This window comes from Choloepus didactylus, chromosome 6 (assembly GCF_015220235.1).
Source record: "Choloepus didactylus isolate mChoDid1 chromosome 6, mChoDid1.pri, whole genome shotgun sequence".
NCBI lineage: Eukaryota > Metazoa > Chordata > Mammalia > Pilosa > Megalonychidae > Choloepus > Choloepus didactylus.
This window is the reverse complement of record NC_051312.1, coordinates 93,248,252-93,268,256: the sequence shown is the minus strand read 5'-3', so window position 1 is coordinate 93,268,256 and position 20,005 is coordinate 93,248,252. Positions and strand designations below refer to the sequence as shown.

Genomic DNA, 20,005 nt, shown 5'->3' with positions numbered 1-20,005 from the left:
ACTAACATACTGGGCAGCACAAAAACTGGAGAGGAGGCATGATCATAGTTCAAGTATTTTCATCCTTGTGTTGTTTGGAAGGAAGGTAGAGATACTGACTTAATTTTAAGATTTGTTAAATTAGCTATGCAAGTTAAAATCTTGAGTAGCCACTAAAAGAATAGTAGGTGGTGGTGGTGATGAGAGTATTAAATTAATCTCTTCTGAAGTTTTGAGAAATATTATGTTTGATGCCTATCTCCACCACCTTGTCATCCATCACTCCCATATACACACACACACCCTACCACTTCACAATCTTTAAGACATTGACTCTGCAAGTTCTGAGTATATAGATGTAGCTGAATCTTTGAGTTCATTCTAAAAAAAAAAAAAAGGAAAAGGGAAACAAGGGGGAGATAGCGAAACAGAGGAACTGTTTGTCCTTTATATAGACCCCACTGTTATTTAATCCATATGGAGTTGCCATATGACTTGTATTCTTTTGAATAAATGTGTTTCATTGTATTCTTGAGTAGTTGTTATAATTGTTTGATGTGAAAATATATTAAAGGGACTTGTATTGTAATTGAATTTATCTTTTATAAAGCAGAAATAGAAATCAATTATTTTTACAGTCCCTTTATAGTATTAAAATTTTTAAGTTTTTAAACTTTTTTTGCTCTTTATTTATCTGTCTCTGTGATTTTGAGACAGATTGCCATTAATGACATCTTTAGCTTAGCATTTTTACTCTTACAGTATCAGAATTATTAATTTTCTTTATTCAACAATGAATAATTAGAAACATGAAGGTAGTTTGATGCACTGTAACAGTAAGTCTTTTCCTCCTTCCCTCAAAGCACTTTTGAAACAGTTTCTGGAATGGAGAAGAAATGTTATTCTCAATATATCAAGAATAATTGGTTGAGAATTGATGAAGGCCATTCAGGATATTCAGTGTCATAACTATAAATTAAAGTATGGGAGAAGTGGAGCAGAAAACCCAGAATAATGAGATATTTAGATATGAGAGACATTTTTCCATAATAAGAAAACAGTAACATACCAGTGGTACAAAATTCTAGTGTTTTCCATTTTGGCTCTTCTTTTTCTCAGTATAATGGATAGATCATATCAGATAATTAATGGAATAGAACAAAATGTCTAAGCAGAAAAGATTTTTAGGCAATATAGTACAATCTCCTTATTTTACAAATGCAAATATTCAATTTTTTTCATGTTTGTTTAGTATATTGCAAAAAATTATAAAATGCTTTCACTGAAGTGAAATGATTTACATAGCTAGTAGAGTCAGGGAGAGAACCCAGAGCCCATTATCTTTTGTTTTTATTGAACCTGTGAAACTTGAAATAGTTAAGGCATTATCTTAGCAGTTAAAAGCTTAGACTCTAGAATCAGCAGATCAGGGTTTACTGCTGAGGTACATGACTAATCTTCAGCAAGCTACTTACTCTGTCTAAGCTTCGTTTCCTTTCTGTAAAATACTAATTTTTAAATTACTACCACTATCACCACCACCACCACTGTGGTCTTAAAAATGACCTATTATTTAATATGAGTTTTTTAATTTGAACAGAATGTTCATCTTAGGAAAAAAACCTATTATTCAAAACAGCTGCAGGGGTTTTATTTGTATTTTTCTGTTAGCTATTATAGTTACGTACTTTTTGCTTTGGAGAATAAGTTTGTCCTGTGTAAGTTATTTTGTGAGCTCAAGGTCTTTCACAAAGTTTGTAGATTTTTTTTAATTATCAAAAATAATGTTGCATGAGAGGTGACAATGTGATTGAGAAAGCCATATGGACCACACTCCCCTTTGTCTAGTTTATGGATGGATGAGAAGAAAAATGGGGGAGGAAAAAAAACAAACAAAGGCACCCAGTGTTCTTTTTTACTTTGATTGCTCTTTGCTCTTTTTCATTTTAATTATTATTCTTGTTATTTTTGTGTGTGTGTTAATGAAGGTGTCAGGGATTGATTTCAGTGATGAATGTACAACCATGTAATGGTACTGTGAATAATCGAGTGTATGCTTTGTTTTGTATGACTGCATGGTATGTGAATATATCTTAATAAAATGAATTTAAAAAAAAATAATAATGTTGCAGAGTCCATAGGGAAACTGACATTTTCATATACTATTTATGGACATAAATTGGTATAACCTTGTACCAGAGAAGCAGTTAGGCAATATCTTTCAAACTGTATCAGAATTGCAAATGCATATACCCTTTGATCAAACAATTTTACTTTTTCCATGTACAATATAGTATGTAAGAATTGTTCGTAATAGCACAAATGAGGTATGTGTAGTCATGATTTGTAATTAACTGAAATATCCATCAATAGATAACTGATTAAGCCAATTATAAAACAGCCACAAAATTGAATATTATATAATAATTAAAAAAATAAAGAAACTTTATATACTGATATTGAAAGATCTGCAGTCTATTAAGAAAAGGTGTAGAAGAGTATTATGGTATGGCTGCCATCTATAAAAATAGAAGGGAGATTGAATATTAATATTTGGTTATAAATGTTCTCTGGAAGGATATACAAAAACCGGTATCAGTGATTGTATGTAAAGAGAGTAACTGGGTGGCTGTGGGACAAATAGAAGGGAGATACATTCTGTTTCATAGATCTTGATTTTTTTTTTTTTAGCTATACAGATATATTACCTATACAAACAGTTAAATTAAAGTAAATCCTTGGATTATCTTGCTTTATACTTGAGGGTTTCTTACTGAGAGAACCAAGGACATTTTTCCTAGATGATCTTATAATGTTCAGAATATTTTCCAAAGCCCTTATCATGGTCTGAAAGACCCCATATGATCTGACCTCTGACTACCTTTCCTGTCTGATTTCCTGACAGTTTTTCCCTTGCTGGATACATTCTAGCCACATTCACTGTGGTGGTTTGGAGCTGTAGCACCCCAGAAAAACATGTTCTGAAACTTAATCCATTCATGTGGGTGTGAACCCATTGTAAGTAGGACTTTTTGATAAGGTTACTTCCGTTAAGGTGTGACCCACCTAAGTTAGGATGGTTCTTAATCCTGTTACTGGAATCCTTTATAAGTGGAATTCCTACAGAGAAAGAGAAAGCCATGAGAAGTAAAAAGCTAAAATTCATTGGAACCTGAAAGAGAACAGAGAGACTAGGAAAGTCCGCCATGTTCATTGCCATTGTAAGAGATCTCAGAACCAAAGATCACCAGCAACCAGTCCCAAAATGCCAGTCTTTGGGAAGAAAGCATCTTCTTGATGATGCCATGATTTGGACTTTTTCCTAAACTCAAAACCATGAACTAATAAATTCCCATTGTTTAAGCCAACCCATTGCATGGTATTTGTTTGAACAGCCAAGGAACCTAACAGCTTTACCTTTTGTTTCTTGGACAAGCCAAGCTTTTCCTTACCTCAGGCCTTTGTATTTACTGTTCCTTTTGAGTGGATATCTATAGGGTTCCTTTCCTTACTTCATGCAGGTTTCTATTCACATGTCACCAACTCAGTGTGGTCTTCTTTGGCCATCTTATCTGAAATAGCACCCCCAATCATCATTTGTCTTCTTACCCTACTTTATTTGTCTTCATATCACAAATAGCTACCTAGCATTCTATTATTTCTGTTTATTTGTTATCTGTCTACCCACACAGGAATATTGGCTCCATGAAGGCAGGGGCTTTGTTTTGTTTACTGTGTCTGCTGAGCCTAGAATAGTGCCTGGCACATAGGAGATACTCAGTCGATGTTTGTTGAATGAATGAATGACTTCTTTAGGAAAGTCTTTTTGCTCTTTCAGCCTCAATGCTTCACACTTTTCACTAGGGCATTGGCATAGCATGAATTCAGAGACAATCTCTTCTTGCTTAAGTGAGTAGCTCCCTTTGTACATTGCATGTAGATTGGGAGCAAGGTTATTGAATAGTCACTTCTCTTCATTCAGATCAGATTTTAATAGGATTAGAACAGCCTTAATTCCTGATTACATAGTTCTCATTTATGACCCTCAAGCTGCATTATAGTAGTCCTTTTCTATTATCAAGATGGACTAGTTAAAACAACCACATTATATTGACCTTTCTCTGCTTTTATCCTGTTTTTTTCCAGCATTTCTTATACTGAAGCTGTGGAGATCTTAAAGCAATCATCCCAGATCTTTACCTTCACCCCAGAGGTGGTATTTTTTAATATAAGTTAAAATGTTTCCCTCTTGTCCTTATCTTATGACATTAAGAATTCTTTGAAGGTACTTTATTTTTCTCATTAGCAATGTATACTAGCTATTCATCTATATATAGGCTTTGTTTGATATTTGATCTACCTTGTTAACAGAATAAGAATGAAAAATAATTGTGAAGCAGAATTTAAACATTGTGTCATTTGAAATAGCAGTGACTAAAGGATTATGATGATGTTTCCAAGTTTAGGAAAATGAAAATTCTAAAAAAAAATGGGTAGTCATAGACATACGAGTGCAGAAATCAAATAGTTCACTGTTTCCCAAAGCGTATTCTAAGTGATATTAAAGGGTGACACAAAAAGATTTTATGGTCAAATAATTTAAGAAGATATTAAAAGATTTTGTTTTCAGTTGAACTTCATAGAGCTCTTTAAATGTAAGCCACTTTGGAAAAATACTGATTTTTTTTTTTTAAAGAACTTCCTTATTTTATTGGGAAGAATATGGAGATCATGAAGAGGCCACATGACTTATCAGTGGGCATGTACATAATGTGAGGCAGGGCCAGACCCAAGTCTCCTGATTCCTAGTCCTATAATTCAGATATTGCCAGATACTGCCTTATCAGATATTGCCTTACCTTACCTAATAGGGTAAGGCTGTAATATCTTCACCTTCAGCCTATTCCTTATACCAGCCCTAGCCCCAGTTAAGTCAAGGTTCTCTTTTATGTCCTAACAGCATCCTGTGCTTATTGTATTTATAATTAATTAATTCTTTTTGCAGTTTTTTATATAATATTTGTCTCCTACCTTGGAAGCATCATGAAGTTAGAAATCCTTCCTAATTTTCTTACCACTGTATCTAGTGCCTATCATAGTACCTGGAATTTAATAGGCACCTTTACAATATTTGTTAAATAAATAAATTAAAGTATTATCAAATATTCATGAAAGAGCATCTGATATATGAGTTGGACTCATTAAAAAAATTTATGAAGAGAAGCCATATAGCTGAAGATAGGGCGTAATATCTGGAATATTTAATTTCCTGAGTTTTAGGAAAGTAACTATGGAAGAAACTCTAGGCGTTATTAATAAAAACTATGATTCTGAAGTCAGTTTTTATACACTGTAGAAAGTGTACTTTGTTTTCCTGCAGATGCTTTCCATCTGCCGAATGCTGCTCTCTGAGATGGGGACTGAAAGCATGGGATTTATCTACTGGTTTTTCAGCTTTCAGCTTTCTAGGCCTTTGGATGTTCTTGACAACACATCTCTCTCTAGTCAGTGTGTAACCTCAGCAGACAGCCCCACACATCATTGAACGTTAGGCAGAGGAAGCCGTTAGATCTGAAACAGGTTGTTTTCAGGTACTAAATTGTATATTTTAACTCAGTCTTCTGCTTTAGTTATTTCTTTTTTCTCATTACAGTGGGGTGTTGATCTACACACTGAACATGAAAAGTACCTGGTGAAGCATTGTGGCAACATTCCAGTCTTTGTCATTAATTATCCATTAGTACTCAAGCCTTTCTATATGAGGGATAATGAAGATGGCCCCCAACACACAGTAAGGAAAGATACTGGCGTTTAGAAAACTTTCATATTGAGTCCTGGTTTTTCCCTTGATTTGATTTCATTTAGCCTTTGGCATATTTTCTTAAATTAAATCTATCACTTTTATCATCTCCTAAAATGATAAAAGTTTCTCAAAGGCACCTTTTATAAAGCATTCCTAAAGAAGATCCCAATGTTCTATAAACATACTTCTCATTTCTAGCAGGAGGTATCCTTCTTAGTTGAGCAGATGCAAATGTAGGTGGTTTTTTGTTTGTTTTGTTTTGTAAATAGTGAGAGGAAGTTTCCTAGAGCACCATACAGCAATGCAGGTCTGCATGTCAAGGTTAAATACTGGGTTAGGAGACTCCTTGGAAGGGAATAACATGCAGGCAAAAGATAATAGTGGGTGGCATGATCAGGCAAAGGATGAAATAGCTTAGCAGAGCAGGAGGCTTTAGAGGGGGTTATGGAGGGATCCAGGAGGTCTAGGCAGATGCCTCCCTGTCAGAGCTCTCATCTGTCTCTTCTCTGTCTGCCTTTCTTGTCTCTGTTTCTCTTTGCTCTTTTTGACCTTTTTTATCGTGTTCTTTTCAACCTTAACCTATTTTATCCTTATGGTTCTCATTTCCCTGTTTTCTCTTATTTTTGTCTCTTCCTCTCTCTACAAATTAATATAATGTTATATGCTATGAAATAAGTATATATCTGGACTTTTAAATATTTATTAAACCATATATTTAATATTTTTTAATATATTAATCAAAAAAGTCTATGATACATATATTATGCTTATCTCAAAAAACATCCAGAACTAAACTTAGTAGCTGTCTGATACTTTTCACTGTGTGTAGATAAATACCAGTAGAAAAATGGAGGGTCAGGGCTCCACCAGAAAATATGTCCCCATCCTAGGTATACAAGGTTTTCTATTTGAGTATATTTCTTGTTTTCTCTTATAGTATGGCATTAATGAAACAATTTTAGCTACTATTTACTGGACTGCTATCTCAAGTACTCCCATCTCATCTCCAAATAACCCAAGAAACTTACTGCCTCCTCCCCCCATTTAATAGATTAAAAAACTGGAGATGCAAGATTGCAAAGAAATTAATTGTATTTCCCAGGGTTACGGAGGTAGTAAATGACAGTTAGTATGCAAACGTTCGATTCTCTCTGGCTCTAAAGTCTATATTCTTTTCCACTCTAGACTGCACAGCTTCAAAATCATGAAACTACATTTTATTTTTTTAATGAAAACAATATTTTTTATTGTGAACTTTAACTTATATACATAACAGTGATAACTTTCAAAGTATGATTTCACGTAGAGAGCAAATTTCAAAGAATGTCATGGGTCACAGTTCCACAACTTCAGCCGTTTCCATCATTGTAAAATATAACATACATACAGAAAGGTGTCATCTCTTGATATACAGCTCAACAAGCAGTCATATAGGTAATTTTAAAAATTTTATGGATTTACACGCTACACAGTTTCCATTCTTTTTTCCTTATTATGCATACAAGGTATATACAGAAAGGTGAAGACCTTCAAGGCAAAATTCAATGAGCAGCTATAGAGCAACATCCCAAAGGATACTAAAGACTATAGTTCCCACCATGTCATTAACCTCCTTCTAGCCATTCCAACACCCAGATATCCAAAAATATGTATATAATTATATAAAGTTTCAGTATTCATAGACCTTTGTTAAATCTTACCTTGTTTGTTGCTACCCCTTCCTCTCACTTAATCTCTTTCTCCCTCTTTAGGGATGTCTAGGCTGTGAGCGCCCTAACTTGTTCATATTGGAAGGGGATGTCAACAGTATAGGGAAGGGGGCTGCATCTGATAGTTAATCTTAAAGAGGCTTTTGCTTCTGAGCTTTAGGACTTGTCTGGTTTAGGAACCCTCTGATGGATTTAAGTTTCTGTGTGATGAAACTTAGTGAATACATCTTTTATAGAATCTCAGATAGGGACCTAGATATTTGAGGACTACTTTCGGTAAGGGCATGGTGTACTGTAGCCATTTGGGATGTCTAGCTGAAGCTTGCATACGAGAAACCTCCAGGATAACTTCTCAACTATTTGGGATATCTCAGCTGCTGTGATGTCAGCTTATTACCTTTATTTTTTTCCCCTTTTGGTCAAGTAGGCATTTTCAATCCCTCACTGCCAGAGCCAGGCTCATTCCTGGGAATCATGTCCCATGTCACCAGGGAGATTCATTCCCCTGGGAGTCATCATGTTCCTCATTGGCGGGGAGGAGGGGATTATGAATTTATTTGCCGAGTTGGGCTTAGAGAAAGAAAGACCACATCTGAGCAACAAGAGAGGTTCCTTGGAGGTGCCTCTTAGGCATAATTATAGCAAGGCTCAGCCCCCTACAAAATTACATTTTGACCATTGATTTTACTCACCTCCACCTTTCACACAGCATTATCCAAAACCAATGAGCAACACAATTCTTTTATCATTCTTATTTTCTCTTTTCCCTACAAACCCTTTGATATAAACGATAATGAGAAATTAATTGATCCATACAGGTTAACATCTAAAAGGACTACGACATAGATTATCCAATCCTAAATAATTTAATATTGAACATATATCACAAAACAGAGGACTGAGTTCGTATCTCTTGACTTTTTTAATCACTCCATCCCATCCCACCTCCAACCTACCTCTATCCCCACACACCATGTATCCTTATGTAATTTCCATAGATTAAGCACCTTTCAGTCATTCAGTTTTGCTCTTCCTTAAAGTCTCTGCTTAAGGCTTCTCTTCTTTGTAAAGACTTTCCTGGGTTACCCAGTCACTTTGAGCTTTCCTTTTCTGAATTTCTATTGTGTTTAAAGAATTAATAAAACTATTTAGAGTTGTGTTTATTTTTTATAGTCTCCTCAAACTCTTAACTTCTTCAGGGTGGCAATTGAGGTTTTTTTAAACCCACCATAGAATCTACTGTTCATCCCTCATTCCCTCTAAAATGGCCTTCCCCCTATCATACAGCTGAGGCAGCTCTTGCTAGGGTCAATAATGATTTTCATGTTATTAAATCCAACACACTTTTTAAAATTTCCAATATTAAATATTCAGCAATATTCAGCACTATTAATGATTCTCTTATACTTGAAATGGTCTCCTTTCTTGGCTTCTGTGACATCACATTCTTCCAGTTTTTCTCCTTTCTCAGTGGTTATTCTTAGTCTCCTGTACAAGTTCAACCTCTTCTACCAATCCATTAGATATTGACAATTCTCAAGGCTCAGCCTCAGGTCCACTTTTCTATTCCCAGATGATTTCATCTGTACCCACAGCTTACCATTTATTCTCAGACGACTCAGATATTTATATCTCTAATCTAGTCTTCTCCTCAGAGCCTCTGGGCTCATATATTTTATTCCCTACTTGACAGCCATTTATATATCTCAAAGGCATCTCGCACTCAACATGTCCAAAACTGAACCTATGATTTCTCCTCTCCTCCCCTTAGCCCCAATCAAACTTGAACTTGTTTCAGTATTCTCTGTTTATCTAACTGTACAAGTCAGATATCTGAGTCATCTTTGAAACCCTCACTTCCAATAATTCAAGATATTACTAAATTGTCCATTTTACACTCCTAAATATCTTTCAAATCCATTCACTTCTCTTCATTTTCACTTTTACCTTTTTAGATTAAGATACTGTCATCTCACCTGGACTACCTCAGCAGCCTCCTAACTGGTCTTCCTAAATCCATCCTTTCTTTCCCCAATCAGTTTTAGAATATGTAAATCTGATCATGTTACCTCCTTTCTTAAAACCTTTCAGTGACTTCCCATTGCTGTTAGGATACAGACCAAGTGAAGTGTGGATGTTCCTTCATCTCTAGCCTGATCTGTGGTACTCCACTTTGCTTTCTTTGTTGCATCCACACCATCCTTCTTCCGTATCTTCAAATATACAATGCTTCCTACCACCACAGGTTGTTTGCACTTACTGTTCCCTCAATCTGGAAAAATCTTCTTCACATGAGTAATTGTACTTATTCTTCAGGTCTTTGTTCAATTATCATTTCCTCAGAAGAATATTCCTTGGCCCTCCAGACTAAGTCTGAGCCCCCTAATTAGACACTATACAATAGAACCATGTTGGATTTCAGACTATTAACTCTTAATTCATTGTAACCCATCATAGTTGTAATTTTACATTCAATTTTGTGACTAATTAGTGACTTTTTCTTTTGTCAGAGGACCTATGTCTTTTTCTCTCATCAGTTATCCCTAGGGCCTAGCATAATACCTGAGACATAGCAGGCACCTATTATTTAATTGATGGGTGGATAGGTGATTGTATTGAGAGGTGAATGAATTGAAGCCAACACAGTTTTAGACACATTGGACAAATAGAGAGTGACTTGATTTGCTAAGGAAATTTCTGGAAGGCTAAATTTTGTGAGCGATGACAACATAGCATAAGAGAAAATCCAGTGGCTTTAGAATCAGACATTGTTGGGTTCAGGTCCAGCTTTTTGTCTTATAAACTGTGTGATCGTCAATAAGCCACCTAATTACCTTGAGTCTTAGTTTTCCAATCTGTAAAATTGAGTTGATAAATAATATTTTCTGGTCTCTGATGATTTAATTAGATAATACATGAAAATACATGGCACAGTGTTTGGGGTACAGTAGAGAGTCAATACGTGTGAAGTCTTCTTTTCTTCTAAATTTGATAAAATCTTGATTGTGATAAGGCCCAGTAATGTTATAATATTTGTGTGTGTACTGCTACATCATGACATGCTATAACATAAGATTCCTTAAAAGACAGTTCTGTCATAGGCTGCACTCAAAAATATTTATTTCCTTTAGAATCACCAGGAGGCCTTCATTATGACATAGTTTCTTTGGTAATGTGATCTTGCTCCTTGAACCCTGAAAGCACTGTAAAGGGATTTCAGTTTACCTCTATAATTATACAGTGTTCTAGTTTGCTAATGCTGCCAGAATGCAAAACACCAGAGATGGATTGGCTTTTATAAAAGGGGGTTTATTTGGTTACACAGTTACAGTATTAAGGCCATAAAGTGTCCAAGGTAACACATCAGCAACTGGGTACCTTCACTGGAGGATGGCCAGTGGTGTCCGGAAAACCTCTGTTAGCTGGGAAGGCACGTGGCTGGTGTCTGCTCCAAAGTTCTGGTTTCAAAATGGCTTTCTCCCAGGACATTCCTCTCTAGGATGCAGTTCCTCAAAAATGTCACTCTTAGTTGCACTTGAGGTATTTGTCCTCTCTTAGCTTCTCTGGAGCAAAAGTCTGCTTTCAACAGCCATCTTAAAACTGTCTCTCCTCTGCAGCTCCTGTGCTTTCTTCAAAGTGTCCCTCTTGGCTGTCGCAACTTGCTCCTTCTGTCTGATCTTATATAGTGTTCCAGTAATTTAATTCAGACCCACCCTGAATGGGCAGGCCAACACCTCCATGGAAATTATCCAATCAGAGTCATCACCCACTGTTGGGTGGGGCAAATCTCCATGGAAACACTCAAAGAATTACAATCAAAACACTGATAGATCTGTCCACACAAGATTACAGCAAAGATAATGGCATTTGGGGGTACACAACACATCCAAACTGGCACATACAGTGTTACACCATATAGTGTCTCAAAGCTAAATGATTCAAATATATTTAATTACATTGCTGTAGATTATAACATTGATTAATTAGCAACCTAGATTTCTTTTCAACCCATGTGTATAAAGCACTGCTTCTACCCTAATTGATTTTTTTCCATGATGATGAACAAGTTTTAGACCAGATGACTAAATTCTGGGTTTGTTTAAGTAGGTCTGTAATAATAGGTTGTAGGTAGGGTTGCAAGAGTCTCTGATCAGAATTAAATTTGTATAGAGCAGTTTTAAAATGAATGCAGATAGCACTAAACAGTTTCTTTCTGTAAACTAAAGAAAAAAATATTATAGTGCAAAAAAAAAGAGTTTTTGCAGTGGGTGAGACACAATCTAAAAAAAAATAAGATAGGTATATGTCACAGGTACCTTTTCTAGGAAGTCAAAAGAGAAAAGTAGGGAAATGGTTAACCTACTCTTGTGACTTTTGGCCACAGAAAATAAATAATAAAATGGTATATTTTTGCAGTTAGAGTTTCTTTTTCTTTTTTAGAGTTTATTTCTTTCTATTCTTCCTCCCTCTACTACAAAAAAAAAAAAGAAAAAGAAAGAAAGAAAAGAAGAAGAAGGTATGCATTATAGTATAATGAAAGAGTTAGCAGTTCCAGCAGTTCTGGGTTTTCACCACAACTCTCTTACTAGTTAGCTATATAACCCAAGGCAAGTCTCTTCAATCTCAGCCTGAATTGTTCCCTCTGTAAAATCAGAGAATTGGACAAGATGACCCTTCAGATGCTAACCAGCTCTAAGATTCTCTGATTTCACTTGGCCTAAGATTTTCCTTATTTGGATATATAAGAATAACTTGTAAATTACCAAACATATTTGATCATTTGAAGGAGATAGGTCATAGGCCTCAATAAAATAAATCTAAGCAAACATGCAAAATGCCACATGCCCCTGAGTCTGGATCCCCAAAGACAGATGGCAAATGTTCAGCTAGGGAAATGGAGAAGAATACTCATTTGAAATTCATTCCAGCCATGTGTGATTAATAAAAGTGATTGTCTAACAGTCTCAGATGGGATGCCTGTATCACCAGGTAGTGTTCTAATTTTCAAAGTTGTGTCATTTCTTAGCAAGTCAGAAAAATTTAAACATGTAGTGGGCACTCAATAAAGTATACACTATGAAGTCAACTTGAGAGGGACTATACTCAACCAAGGAGTATTTAATGAATTTCCCTAGTCTGGGATAATTGATTGACCTGAATCAAAATAGCTTGAGCTACAAACCAACAGAAATAATGATGGGAAATTTCAATTTTTCTATAACTAGAACTGATAGGTATTGTAGGAATTTATGTCGAAGTTGAAAGTATGTATTTCAGCCCACCTGAAATATTCTCAGATTCTTTTTTATAAAATATTATGTAATCTGAATTGTAGAGGTAGGGAACATAGGGAGAGAGGAGTATTTGTGTGTGTGTGGTATACATTTCTAAGGCTTTTTTGCCAAATGGCTTCTCCCCATTTCAGGCTTCCCATTGCCTTAACTAAACAACTTGTTTAGTTAAAGCAATTGAGATGAAAGTAAACATATATGCCTCCTAAGTCTTCTGGTAGAATCAGAGAATTGGGGAAGCTGCAATATTATAAAGAGTAGCAAAGAAATTCAGGAAGTTGGGGAATTATTTACATCATCTCATTTAATTAAATAAGATAAACTAACTTTGCAGGATTAGAGGGAAATGTGTTTAAGATGGTGGACAGAAGAAAATGGAAGAAAAAATTAAAATAGATTAAATTTTTGAAATTCCAATTCAGCAGCACCAGTTATGTTGTAATGTTGTAAGGGTTCAAAAAAGAAGAAAGTAATGTCATTGAGTACATACCATATGCCAATAGTTGTTTTTATCCCTTTCTTAAAAATGAAGCTGTTGAATTTCATTGTAGCGCTTCCGTCACTTATGCAATATCACACAGCTAGTAAGTGATGGAGTGAAGATGTGAGAGTAGGAATATGGCACATTTGGGGGTTTTGCTAGAACCCTGATCTTCATGGAATAAAGCGTTCATATGGGATGGCAGAAAAAGCAGTGGAGTTACAACCAGGAGACTTGAGAATGCAAGTATCCACCGCTTAACCTTCCTTGGCCTCAGTATTCTCAAGGGATGTGTGCCAGTTTGAAACTATTATGGACACTAGAAGAGCCATTATCTTTTAATCTAATCTCATGAGGTGGAAACTTTTGATTGAATGTTCCCATAGAGATGTGACCCTCTTAACTGTGGGTGAAAACTCTGATTGGGTTATTTCCATGGAGGTATAGACCCTACCCATTGGTGGGGGGGGTCTTGAATAGTTCACTGGAGTACTTCAGAGAGTTCAAGAGCCGTCACAGATGCTGACCCTTGGAGATGCTTGGAGATGGCAGACAGAAGGACATTTGGAGATGCTAAGCTAGGAGATGTAGCTTAGAGTTTGCACTAGAGAAGCTAAGAGAGGACTCCCAGATGCTTAGAGAGAAACACCCTGGGAGAAAGAAGCAAGGACGCAAAGGAGCTGAGAGAGAGGAGCAAAGACAGAAGCCTAGAGACCTTTTGGAGAAAGCCATTTTGAAACACAACGCATGATCAAAGGACCAGCAGATGCCAGCCATGTGCTTTCTGAGCTAACAGAGGTGTTCTGGACACCATCGGCCATTCTTCAGTGAAGGTATCCCCCTGATGCCTTAGCTTGGACACTTTTATGAACTTAGAACTGTAAATTTGTAACCTAATAAATCTCCTTTATAAAAGCCAATCCATTTCTGGTATTTTGCGTAACAGCAGTGTTAGCAAACTGGTACAGGATGATATTAAATCTCATATGTTGATAGAGAAATACAAATTAAAACCAGAGAAAGACACCACTATGTACAAACTAGAATGGCTAAAATGAAAAATCCTGTGATTCTGGTTACTGGTGAGAATATTAGAAATCGGAGTTCTTACGTAGTGCTAGTGGAAGTGTAAATTGGTACAATTACTTTGGAAACTGTTCAGTTATCTACTAAAGCTGAATATTTATACACATATTCTATGACTCAGAAATTTCCTAGGGAAATATATTCCTATGCGTACCAAAAGACATACACAGATTATTCATAGCAGCACTATTTGTAATAGCCCAAAACTGGAAAAAAAAATTGAACATTCATCAACAGTAGAAAAATAACTAAATTGTAGCATATTCTTATAATGAGATACTATACAGCATGAGAATAAACAAGCTATTGTTACAGGTATCAGCATAGTGAATCTCACAAATACAGTGCTAAATAATAAGACTTACAAAAAGTTAGAAAATAAGCAAAATAACCCCATGGTGATAATAGGTCAGGAAAGAGTTGACTTTCCATGGGGTAAACTAAAAGAATGCACAAGGAGAACTTTATGGGTACTGATTTTTTTTTTGTTTCTTTATCTGGGTGGTGATTCATGGGTATGTTCACTTTGTGAAAATGTATAGAACTATACACTTGTTATTTGGGTACTTTTTGTACATATATTATACTTCAATAAAGAAATTTATTTTAAAAAAGATACTCAACTTGTGTAGACCACAGGTTTGTTATGTTTATAAAATTGCTTTGGAAATTAAAATACTATAAGTATTAGGGAAAGAGAGTTGGGAATTATTGGGAGATAGACATGGCTAGGCAAGATAGGAACAAATTATGGAGAATTTGGAATGCTATATACAGCTTGGGCTTGATCCTTCAAACAGTAAAGAGCCATTGTATGTTTATTTCAAATGATGTTGAGATGATAAAGATTAATCTGACAAGTGGCATGCAGGGATAGATTGGGGAAAGAGAGAATTAAAGACAAGTAGAAGAGTTAAAAGATTCTTGCATATAATCTGGAAATGGGAGACGAGATCTGGGACAGCAATAAAGATGAAAAGAAAGAGATGACTCTGAGAAGTTTTCCCAAAGAATAATCAGTGGTCTCTGTAATAAACTGAATGTAGAAGATAAGGAAGAGGGAGGAGTCAAAGATGGTTTCCAGAGCCAGACTGATTATAAGAAGAGTGAAACTGTTTATAGAAATGTTTTCCTCTCTGAAGCCAAGGAATTTGCACATGAGCCTTTGTGTAGCCCCCAGCTGATGTTTTGTTCTGGCTCACTTGGAATTAGAGCTCCCTAAGGAAGAAAGAAATGTAGTAAATCTGTCTTGGCCCTGAGGGAAAGGGAACATATATTTTGAAGCAAGGTGAGAATTCCATCTTTTGAACCCATTAAAATCTTTTCAAACAGTAAAACTTTTGTCTTTTTTTAGGCAGTACAAGTAGTAAAGCCATGGTTGCTAGCAAAATTCTTTTTTTCAGTCATTGCTGCCTGCAGTTTATGCGAATCATCTCACCATCACATCTGGAAGACCTGCTTTCCTAGCTGTGTCTTAGTTGTTTTCAGGGGCAAAATACTGTCTATATCAGCAGTTACAGCAAAAGCCCAAAGAGGCTGAAACCACTAACAGTTTTCCTATGGTTTGTGGAACATTCTTTTTCTTTTAATAATAGTGTACAATGTTACTCCATTGTTTGTAGCAGCCAATGAGAAAGTGAATAGGAGGTGTTCAATTTGTGTTTTTCATTAATATTTAAAAATATTGAGATAGGTAAGAAGAAAGATAGCAAAGGAAGCGACATTAAACTTTTTTTTCTCTCTTTGAAGTTATCATAGAAAAAGCTATGTACTTAAGGTCTTATTTCTATCTAGCCTCTTTGTTTTCTTTAAATTCAAGTTTGAGTTTTATTTTCAGTGCATTTATTGGAATCAAAGAGTAGGAGTCAGAAGGGAGTATCATAGAACCAGGGTTTATTCAGCTTGAATACCAACAAACTATTTCTAGACAGCATACCACTGCAGCTGTGCAACTTAAGCAAAATCAAAATTCATACACAGCGAAGGAATATGTGCCAGGAAGCGTTCTGGGCCTAGAACATATGCCCAAAGTGAAATAGGTTTTGTTTAAGACTGAGAAAGTTAGCAAAGAATGTGGTAAAATTCTTGTAGGCTTCATTGTTAACTGTCTAGAAGAGTGAAAGGACAGCAGAACTAAAGCCCTTCCACTTATTTTCAAGTTCCCCACCCCAAAGATTCATCAAAGCACAATAGAGATTTTTAGTTACAAAAGTGCTCAAATGTGGTCAGCTTTTAAATTAAGAGGACATTTCCCTATGTAACAAGTGAATTCCCTAATGATAGATTTAACTCTGTTTTACTTTTCATTACCTAGATCATTACTCCCAATAGCCATCAGACCTATAGATATGCTCTGCATATTTTCTGGCTTTAACTTCTGCTCCAGTTTGCTAATGCTGCCATTATGCAAAATACAAGAAATTGATTGGCTTTTATAAAGGGAGTTATTTGGCTACAAATTTACAGTTCTATGGCCATAAAAGTGTCCAAGCAGATACCTTCACTGAAGAAAGGCCGATGGTGTCTGGAACACCTGTTAGCTGGGAAGACACATGGCTGGTGTCTGCTTGTCCTTTGTTCCCAGGTTCTAGTTTCAAAAATGGCTTTGTCCAAAATGTCTCTGGGCTTCTGTCTTTGCTCCTCTCTCTCAGCTCCTTTGTGTCCTTGCTTCTTGCTCCCAGGGAGTTTCTCTCTAAGCATCTGAGAGTCCTCTCTTAGCTTCTCCAGTGCAAACTCTGGGCTTCGTCTCTTAGCTTAGCATCTCCAAACGTCCTTCTGTCTGCATCTCCCAGCATCAGCAAGCGTCTGTGTCAGCTCTTGAGTTCCCTTAAGCAATCCAGTGGACCAATCAAGACGTACCCTGAGTGGGCAGAGTCCACACCTCCATGGAAATAATTTATTCAAAGGTATCACCCACAGTTGGGTGAGTCACATCTCCAGGGAAACACCCTAATCCAAATATTCCAAAAGATTGGATTAAAAGAACATGGCTTTTTGGGGGGACATAATATAACCACACCATCACAACTTCCTTTCTCTTTAATTCCTGTCTTTTGCCCTTAAGTACAGACTGTTGTTGATTCCAAAAGAATTTTTAAATTTCAAGTTCAGGACAGATTTTTGGCTGTGATTTAATAATCTTCTAAGAAAAAGACTTAATATAGGAAAGTTGAATTATTTTGAGGTTCCTGGGCCATTACCTATCATCTGTGTGCTTAGAAATAATCATAGATGAAAATTATCAACAGGAATAAATAAGTATCCTTTTGATCATTTAATTAAAATATATAGAGAGTCCTAAAGGGAAATTCAAAAGCCTACAGCTTCATACCCCAGGGGCAGATATGATGTGCTCTAACAGACTTAAGACATGTCCTAACAGTCCAACTGTTTAGAGAGCCTGGCATGCAGCACCTCAGAGGGGAGAAAATGGGTACAATTGCAGAATCACCTTTGCAAGTAGCTTTCTGATTCTTCAGGACCCACTGGAATTGACTAGAAAGGCCGTTAGTGATCAGTCAAGATCAGTATTTTTGATAATGACCATGGTCTGCATGATTATTCATGGTACTTTATTTGCATTTTTCTTGTGACACTTAATATTTTCTATCATGCTTTATGGTTATTTGTGGTAGTCTAATCTCTACTATTATACCTTATTTATCCATGATCCTTCCCTAATTTTCCTCCTATCTGATTAATCCCTCCTATCTGCTCTACCCCTGACTCTAAACCAACTTCAACCTCCCAAAAACCACAGACCTGCCATTCCATAAAGGCAAATTGCAATCAACAGCTAATGTTCTAGGTAACTTGCTTGTTCCCTGTCTATTTAACAGTCTAATTGCCACTCATCCCCCCACCCCACCCCCACCCCCGCCACATCACTTTGCAAATACAGGATCCAATTATGATTTCCTTATACTTCTTTCTCCAAGGGAAAGTTTTTGTGTTTCCCTCCACATTTTGCATTTTGGACATACTTCTCTTTTGACACTTATGTCATGGTTTGTATTATATCTCTATATGCCTTTTATCTCCACCAGAGCCCTCAAGAAATTGTTTTTTCCTATAGTAATTAGCCCCAGATGGTACCAGGGGGAGACACAAGATAGAAGAATCCTACTTGAAATCTCAACCCTGACTAAAAAGTGTAGAAATTGACAGAATTGTCCTAGTGATCTTTAGGGAATACAGTATTTTTTATATCATGCTAAAAGAAAGTACAGTTCTGTGTATACCAAATATGTCTGTATTTATGATTGAGGAATACTTAGCTATATTATAACTTCTCAGAAAGGATTCAGAATCTCTAGTTTGATTGGAGGATATAATTATAAAAGAAAAGCAGGAAGTATGCAAACCTGATATGGTTAAAGGGAATTTAAACCTAAATAAAAGAGAAGAATGTTATATGGAGGAAGAGAAGAAAACAAGGCCTTTGTGGACCTGTCTTCACAAAGAAGATGACTCTGTCCTTGCTAAAAAAGAAATACTACCATTTGGTTGTGGAACATGGATGAGTCATTGTAAAGGAATTCCATATTCCAAAGGTACAGCTCTATTAAGAGGGGAAGCAACTTTGCTTTCTATTGTAAAAATACAAGCAGAAAACACACCCGCCTGAGAATGTGAATTTTCAGGCCATCCGTCCAAAGAAAGGATATAGATAATGTATGTGTTCATTTGCATATCACAAAAGTAGAGGAGATACAGTAGTGGTGTGGGGCTTTATCCAGATGGCTTCTAAAAATTTTACTCAACTAAAAAATAGACTATTTTTACAAACTCTTCCCTGCTGATAAGTTCATCTTCCAGAATATAGGGGAAGAAAATAGAACTACTATTATGGGCTTAATTCTAATTAAAAATGAGGAATTGGTTGAAGAATGGGCGTGGAAGAGTCTAAGTAGATGGGGAAAAGGAAACTTGGTAAACTATTTTATTGTACACTATTTTATTGTGCTCCTCCCTAGGAAAGGATTACACTTCCTTACCCCATTGACATTAGCTTAGTCACGTGACTTGCATTGACCAGTGAACAGAAGTGACAAACATACATTGCTTCTGGACAAAGATTTTTAGTGCATAGTCTTCCATGTTCATCTTTTTCATCTGCAACAAGACCAGCGATACTGCAGAAAGAGACAGTTCTGTCAGTTTTAGGCAACCATGGACATACATAATATAAGTGAAAAAAAGCCAAATGTTGTAAACCGGTAGTTCCCAATCAGACCTGATTTGACAATGTCTGGAGACATTTTTGGTTGTCAAAATTAGGGGAGTGCAGCCAGTATTAGTGGGTACAGTGCACAGGACAGCCTCCCACAACAAAGAATTATCTGGCCTAAAATGTCAGTAATGCCAAAGTTGATAAAATTTGTTGTAAGCTTCTGGGGTTGTTTGTAATTACAGCATAACTTAGCCTTTGCTGACAATAAACAATAATAAAAAAAAATCATCTTAATTTTTTAATAACCAAAGCAGAAATAGTTGAGCATAACCAGCTAGGTACCCTAGTCACTGGGAAGGCATGTTTGGAAGAAATCCAGGAAAAAAAATGGATGTGTTGCACATACCATGGCATAAGATTTTGCAAGAGAAGGTAGCTGTAAAGGTTCAGAATCTTCCTGTTTCACAATTATTACTGTGCAGT

The 20,005-nt window shown here is 36.1% G+C and overlaps 1 protein-coding gene across 3 annotated transcripts in view; it reads left to right on the top strand.

Moving 5' to 3' along the window:
* The window catches only part of NARS2 (asparaginyl-tRNA synthetase 2, mitochondrial), a 218,106-nt gene that overhangs the window by 179,439 nt on the left and 18,662 nt on the right, over nucleotides 1-20,005 (top strand). For all 3 annotated transcript variants that reach the window (XM_037840846.1, XM_037840844.1, XM_037840845.1), the window contains 2 exons: nucleotides 4,126-4,192; nucleotides 5,633-5,770. In XM_037840846.1, coding sequence (XP_037696774.1) covers nucleotides 4,126-4,192; nucleotides 5,633-5,770 — 205 coding nt within the window. The remainder of the gene's footprint in view (nucleotides 1-4,125; nucleotides 4,193-5,632; nucleotides 5,771-20,005) is intronic.